Here is a 6,736-nt window from a genome sequence, read left to right as displayed (position 1 = left end):
ACCAAAGTGACAACTCCGCACTTATGCCATTGGTATGGTTAGTGAGATTATAGGTGATATGTCACAACCAATGGTTTACACATTGTGTGACAACCACTTTGGTTCACTAGAGTTATGGCATAGTGATAGTGCTAGCTCATGTAGTCTGATTCACACTATGAACCGACGTTAGTGTATAGGAGAGTACTTTCCCTTACAGTATGTACTTTTATCTTTATGTTATGGTTATATAGAAGGAAAAAAATAGAAGAAATCTATTGCATTCATGCATAACACCAAAGTGATAACTCTGCACTTATGCCATTGGTATGGTTATATGGATGACACACGAAAGTGACAACTCTACACTTATGCCATTGGTATGGTTAGTGAGGTTATAGGTGATATGTCGCCAACGGTTTACACACTGTGTGACAACCACTTTGGTTCACCAAAGTTATGGCATAGTGATAGTGCTAGTCTGATTCACACTATGAACGGACCTTATACTCTCTAGAATTTAGTGTTTTAGTAGGCACAATCGTATTCTAGACGATATTAACTATAGATTTATAGAATGTTGTAAAATTCTTCGAAAAATATTTCATGTATTTGCATTGGGTTATTTAAATTATATTTTTGATTACTCAAGACGTATCTATAAGAGAATAACTAGATTTATATGAAATGTGGTGGTCACTCCTATGTTGTGAAGAAGATGAATCGAAAGAGGTGGTCATGTGAAGGTGAATCGGTAGAGGTTCCTATACGTCGAACACCCTCTTATAATGCGCATGTGTTCATCAATCCCATTTGCAGCTAAGCAAGCCTCAATCCTTCTGCTAATTAATTATATTGATCACCTGTGGAAGTATCATTAAATCCTTAACTATGGCCGAGGAGACCTCTCAATCCAAGCCAAACAACAATATTGATGCTAACGCAGGCGCTGAATCAGAAGGGAGAGATGTGGCAGCGGCTAAGATGTTGTGGGCTGCTTTGGAGAGCACTCTTAACAGAGTGTTTAATGATTTATCAGCGCGGGATCCTCATGCAGACGGAAAGCTAATCTCGCGTGAAGACTACTTGGCCATCTACGAGTATCCCTATAAATCTAGCTGTTACTCTAATCGCGTTTCGCTTAATCTTAATCAACTTTGAGTTGTTACTATTCAAATTTCGTTTTGCTTGATCTTACGCAACTGTAGATTGACTGATAATTACGTGTTTAATTGACTTTAAGACGGTAATCTAATTCTGCTTCGCTTGATCTTAATTAATTACGTGTTGCTTGATCTTAATCAACTGTAGATTGACTGATTATTACGTGTTTAATTGACTTTAAGATGTATGTTAATCTAATTCTGCTTTGCTTGATCTTAATTAATTACGTTTTGCTTGATCTTAATCAACTGTAGATTGACTGATAATTACGTTGTTTAATTGACTTTAACATATTAATCTAATTCTGCTTCGCCTGATCTTAATTAATTGTAGCTTTAACTGATTATTAAGTTTCCCTTGATCTTAATTGACTTCGAGTTGTTAATCTAGATGTTATGTTTCGCTTGATCGTGATTAACTTTGGATTAAGCGATAATTTTACCAGCGAGATGGCAGTGCATTTTCTTAATTACACAATTAATCAGAAAGATCTACCATCTTCTATGCCTAGACAGGGACATCGCCGATGTGTACGGCAACATGCTGTACGGGAAGTACGGCCAGTTCGTACAGAAGTGCATAGACAGCAGCTTCCAAACTCAGGTGCTAAATTAGATTAATTGGTTTTAATCAAATTTGTAGCCTACTTTTTATTTTGCCAAGTATATATTTTTCAATGATGAAAAAAATTTAATAACTATGCTGATGGCAAAATGCAGCCTAAATCCGATGATAAGAAGGGTGTTAATGCCGGATTAACACTAATCGTGGGTAAAGGCGAGGAAGGGATTGAAAGGTTTTTCGAGCAATCCAAGGTTTTTAATGAGAAAATCCACGTGTCAGCTCACACCTTTGCTTACATGGAGAGGTACATTAAATTGGGAATATTTTTTATTTTTAGAATTTGTTATGGATTCATACTTTAAAATCTTTTTTTAGTGAAATCCTAAAATAGCCAAAAAAAAACTTATTTTATTATTTTTAAATTTGATATGGTGTAACGATATACAACTCCATATGAAAATCACCCACAAAAGAGTTGAATTTATGGCTTGATATATCCAATAGAGGTTGTCTTTCTAGCTTTATCTATATTAGTGGGACCCATTGCTCTGCTCTACTGTTGCAACAACAGTATGTCCTATCACGTGGCAAAATCCGAAGGCCTCAAAGAGAGTGACAAGTGGGTGAAAGCTTCCTTTGACACATGGGTGCATGATGTGGCAAAAGGACAGGAATAGTGAGAATAATAGAGTAGAGATGTGTGGCAAGGGCAAGAATAGCGAATGTTGTGGCAAGGGCAAGAATAGTGGTGAGAAGAATAGTGTAGAGATGTGTGGGAGTGTTGATCATGGTCCTAGTAGGTAAGATTCCAAGTCCCGTTCTTTGGTATAGTAAAATGGGTCATAGATTTTATAGATCCATCTTCCCTAACCAAGCTTTCTAGGTTGTTCATTTGGCCTTTACTCATATCCTAATCTTGTGACCTTTAGCTCACAAGAAGATGTATAGCATCCATCAGGCACAATCCGCATGGACAAGGCACAGTAGCGTATTCTTGAAAGTTCTTCGTCATCTCGCCAATCTCATGGTGATGTGTAAATGACCTTAAGTCCCACTTATTGGGTGATATTAATATCTCATTCAAAGTCCCAGTCCTCCACTTGGATTTCGATGTGGTCAATCTATATCTATACTATATAGAAAGGAGACTAAAGTGTCTTTTAACACGTGTCATCAAAGAATGCAAAGTGTGCGGGGTGGACAAAGAGCGGGGGAGAGAGAGAGAGAGAGAGAGAGAGAGAGAGAGAGAGAGGTGTCAACCCCGTCAGAGACGAGTGAGAGCCGACGGGTGAGAGCCGACTTGTATGAATCATAGACAATGCACTCATAGATTAGCTATGATGTTAAAAGACTCATATCTTCTGTATTATCACCTTGTAAATTGGGTTGGGGCATGAGGGTCTATAGGCTAGAGGGGCCAATTTAAGGACACCCCAAACACCCAGTAGATGAATGCAAAAAGGAAGGTGTGGTGTAATTACCCAAAAGTGAATGCACGGGTGGAGCCATTAATCTTGCATTTTCAGCTAATGAAAAGCTTAATTGGTCCCTCTACCCTAGTTTTTGAAGTTACTTTTTTGTGTTGAACTAAATATTTTATATATATATATATATATATATATATATATAGTAAACAATGCTGTGGGTGTAGTTATATTTTTTATGTATATATTTTGGAGTTACAACTTTTTTATTTTTCATCCTTTGTAGATACTTTATCCCCAGGAAAAGCTTACCAAGCCTGAAGGAGGTTGCCGACACCCAATTCAACCAGCAGGTGATTAATCAAATAATTCGTATTAAATCAAAAATAGGGTCTTTTTTAACATGAAGCAAATTAGTCTAAAAACATTGATTATATTAATACATTTGATACGCTTCCTACCAATTTACTTTTAATTTTTCCAAAATTTTCTGAGCAGATTTTCAAAAAGGCGAGCCAACAGCTCAAAATTGAGTTTGTAGCGTTGGTATGGTAATCACTTCCAGATTTGGGTTTAAGTTAGATTAAGGCAACATGCTAATCTAGATTACTCGAGTGAGTTAAGCCGCATTTTTGTGATTAATCCATAATTAGCAGGCAGAGCGCAGGCGTGATGGCAAGCCAGTAAACGACACGTTGTTCTGGGAGGTGGTGACCTTGTTTATAGAAATCAGCGATGATGCTTATGAGGACCTCCAAGCCTTCATCCTGCACAAAACTGCAATTTACTACTCCAAGAAAGCGGCACAATGGCCCCACGGCACCATGGAAAAGCAGGTGTTTTATCAGCTAATATTAGTTTACCTATTTTTTTAAACAATTATCCACTAATATATAGATATAGAAGCTAACATTAGTTTTATCTATTTTAAAACAATTATCACTAATATAGAAGCTCATATTAGTTTATCTATTTTTTCAAAAAAAAATATCATTAACATAGAAGCTAGTATTAGTTTATCTTCTTCTTCTTCTTCTTTTTTACTACCTATGGTATTGTTGACCATGGATTTTAACTCTCTCTTTGCACACAAGCGGGGGGGAGCAAATAATTATTTATTTAAAAAAATACCCAAATTTAATAAGGTAATTAGTATCAAATTGATTTCAACCAGTTGATTAATATAGGTGATTTGCTTGCAGGCTGAGCAAGCCTTAGTATATGAGAGAGACTTTGCTCAAAAGTTCTTGCTTGAAAGCAGTGTGGTCAAGTTAGAAGAGGTGGTATTCCCCTTCCTTTGCATTACTTCTTGGCTTTTCTTTGTAAAATGCAAGGCATACCATTGATAGTTATTATGTTTTCAATCAATATAGATGTGTACATGCATTCTCTCTCTCTCTCTCTCTCTCTCTCTCTCTCTCTCTCTCTCTCTCTCTCTCTCTCTCTCTCTCTCTCTCTCTCTCTAAAGTTGACGTTAAGCGGCTCCGTCTCCGTCTCCTCTCTCTCTCTCTCTCTCCGTCAATTGGTCTCTCTAGATCAATAAAGTTGACGTTAAACGGCTCCGTCTCTCTCTCTCTCTCTCTCTCTCTCTCTCTCTCTCTCTCTCTCTCTCTCTCTCTCTCTCACACACACACACACACACATACACACACACAAAAAGTAGAGGTAAGCTTCTAATAGAGAAATTCTTCTCTTTTTAATGATTACTTAAAACAAATCTTGTCCTTTATATTTATTTATTTATTTTTCCTTATTGAATGGGATCATCACTCTTTAAGACATGCTCCTAGCGCCTCCGTTCAAGCCCCTATATAGATATACATTTTTTAGGATTTCACGACCCCCTAATATATAAAGCCTCCTTTAGTTAGAGGTTCTAATGTATGTATACACTCATTCTCCCATTTTTTAGACACCCCACATGTATACATACCCTAAAGTAGGCTTATAAATACACCCCTTGTACACAAGGTACATTGCATGATTATAAAATGTCCTGCCAGTTAAATCATTTGATAGCATATATTTATATGTAGTGAAAGCCCAAGTATATTAAAGTGATTACTCTTTTTGAAGGGTTCTAGATAAGCATGCCCTGCAAATAAAAATATATAATGTTTTCTTCACATCTTACCATCAGAATGGAAAATAATTATTGTGTCATGCATGCAAGCACATATACACACACATAAATACACGCGTGCAAGCATATATATATATATATATATAAACATGCATGCATACACATTTGATATACACTCATGCAAGCACACACACACACACACACATTTGACATACACTCATGCAAGCATACACATTTGATGATCACACCCACACACATAGGTGCACATGCATACAAGCATACATGTGTACATGTACATTTACATAACACATATGCTTGCATGCCCTCAAGCATATATACACACACACATATATATATACACACATTTGATATACACTCATGCAAGCATACACAATTTGATGATCACACCCACATACATAGGTGTACATGCATACAAGCATACGTGTGTACATGTACATGTACATGCACATGCATACATGTACATTTACATGACGCATATGCTTGCATGCCCTCAAGCACTTCAATTAGTCAAATTTCCAGCTATATTCTTCCTCTTGTGGGGCTCGTAGTTTCAATATCTCTAATATGAATTTATGAAATATTGTAGGGAGTAAAGAAGGCACTAGAGAAAGCCATAAGAATAAGACAACAAAGCACTCCCATTAAAAATGGTGAGAATATAGCAAATATGGAGGATAACAATGTCAAGGCTCCACCACAACTCAATTGCTCTACCCATCACAAACGTCAGGTAAAGCTTATATCTACAATATTTCATAACAAAGCTTGGCATAGTTTGATATCATGACAAAGTTTTGCCTTGTGCATGCAGGATGCCTCCAACCTCGTGGATGCTTTTCGCACTACAAACGTATGATCATTGAGAGACTCATCGAATCCCTAGTGTCTATTTCCTTTTTATTCAAAATAAAAGACATCAAAATAGTTGTTTTCTCTTAGAATGAAAAAATTTGTGAAAGACTTTATGTTTGCTCGATTAACATTTAAGCTACTTATTGCAATATTTTATTACCTTCATGCTCTCATGATTTCTTTTAATATTGTTCAAGATACTTGATAAAATTCTTTAATTTATCCTAAATATTTGTGAGTGGATGTGTTTGAAAGGAAGGTCCCAAGTTTTTGAACCTTTATAACTTACATCGTGAAAAAATAGGAATTTGTATTTTCCTCATAAAATTGAATAGTTATGTCATGAACTAATTTGAAGATATTTTTGTGAAATTATGCATAATAAATATAACACGTGTAAATACTTTGAGTGTCTAAAAAGAAAATAATATGTGTCTATATACTTTAATTGTTTTTAACAAATGTAAGGTCCAAATGCTAAGTCATTTCAAAAAACATATGTACGTGTAGCTTGTAAATGTTCTAAATATTAATTTATAGTATCATTATTTTAAGTATGAAGACTTCTCAAAGTATCTCCATCTCGATTGAGTGCAAACACTAATTTTTGTTGATTAATTTTAAAAATTGAGCCATAATTACTATCGAT

General features: G+C 35.7%; 1 protein-coding gene across 2 annotated transcripts; it reads left to right on the top strand.

The window, feature by feature from the left end:
* The first annotated feature begins 772 nt into the window (after positions 1-772).
* On the top strand, positions 773-6,246 carry LOC147614122 (cullin-1-like). Of its 2 annotated transcripts, none has more exons than XM_086780400.1 (9): positions 773-1,079; positions 1,629-1,746; positions 1,863-2,011; positions 3,418-3,484; positions 3,630-3,677; positions 3,785-3,967; positions 4,334-4,411; positions 5,822-5,965; positions 6,047-6,246. In XM_086780400.1, the coding sequence occupies exons 1-9, from the start codon at positions 871-873 to the stop codon at positions 6,089-6,091; spliced, it is 1,041 nt and encodes a 346-aa protein (XP_086636526.1). In that variant the 5' UTR covers positions 773-870; the 3' UTR covers positions 6,092-6,246. The 2 variants fall into 2 exon arrangements, with proteins under 2 accessions (XP_086636526.1, XP_086636527.1); XM_086780401.1 differs by having other exon boundaries at positions 775-1,079; positions 3,788-3,967.
* The last annotated feature ends 490 nt before the right edge of the window (positions 6,247-6,736 follow it).

The sequence above is a fragment of the Cibotium barometz genome, chromosome 42 (assembly GCF_041138505.1).
Source record: "Cibotium barometz isolate CiBa-2024 chromosome 42, ASM4113850v1, whole genome shotgun sequence".
In the NCBI taxonomy this organism is placed as follows: Eukaryota; Viridiplantae; Streptophyta; class Polypodiopsida; order Cyatheales; family Cibotiaceae; genus Cibotium; species Cibotium barometz.
The sequence above is the reverse complement of the archived record's forward strand: the minus strand, read 5'-3'. Positions and strand labels throughout refer to the sequence as shown.

Excerpts from the sequence above, each read along its gene's own strand:
- LOC147614122 (XM_086780400.1), top strand. The coding sequence starts at position 871 with ATGGCCGAGGAGACCTCTCAATCCAAGCCAAACAACAATATTGATGCT. Across the intron at positions 1,080-1,628 it reads GACTACTTGGCCATCTACGA|AAAGATCTACCATCTTCTAT; the intron begins GTATCCCTATAA and ends ACAATTAATCAG. Across the intron at positions 3,678-3,784 it reads AAATTGAGTTTGTAGCGTTG|CAGGCAGAGCGCAGGCGTGA; the intron begins GTATGGTAATCA and ends ATCCATAATTAG.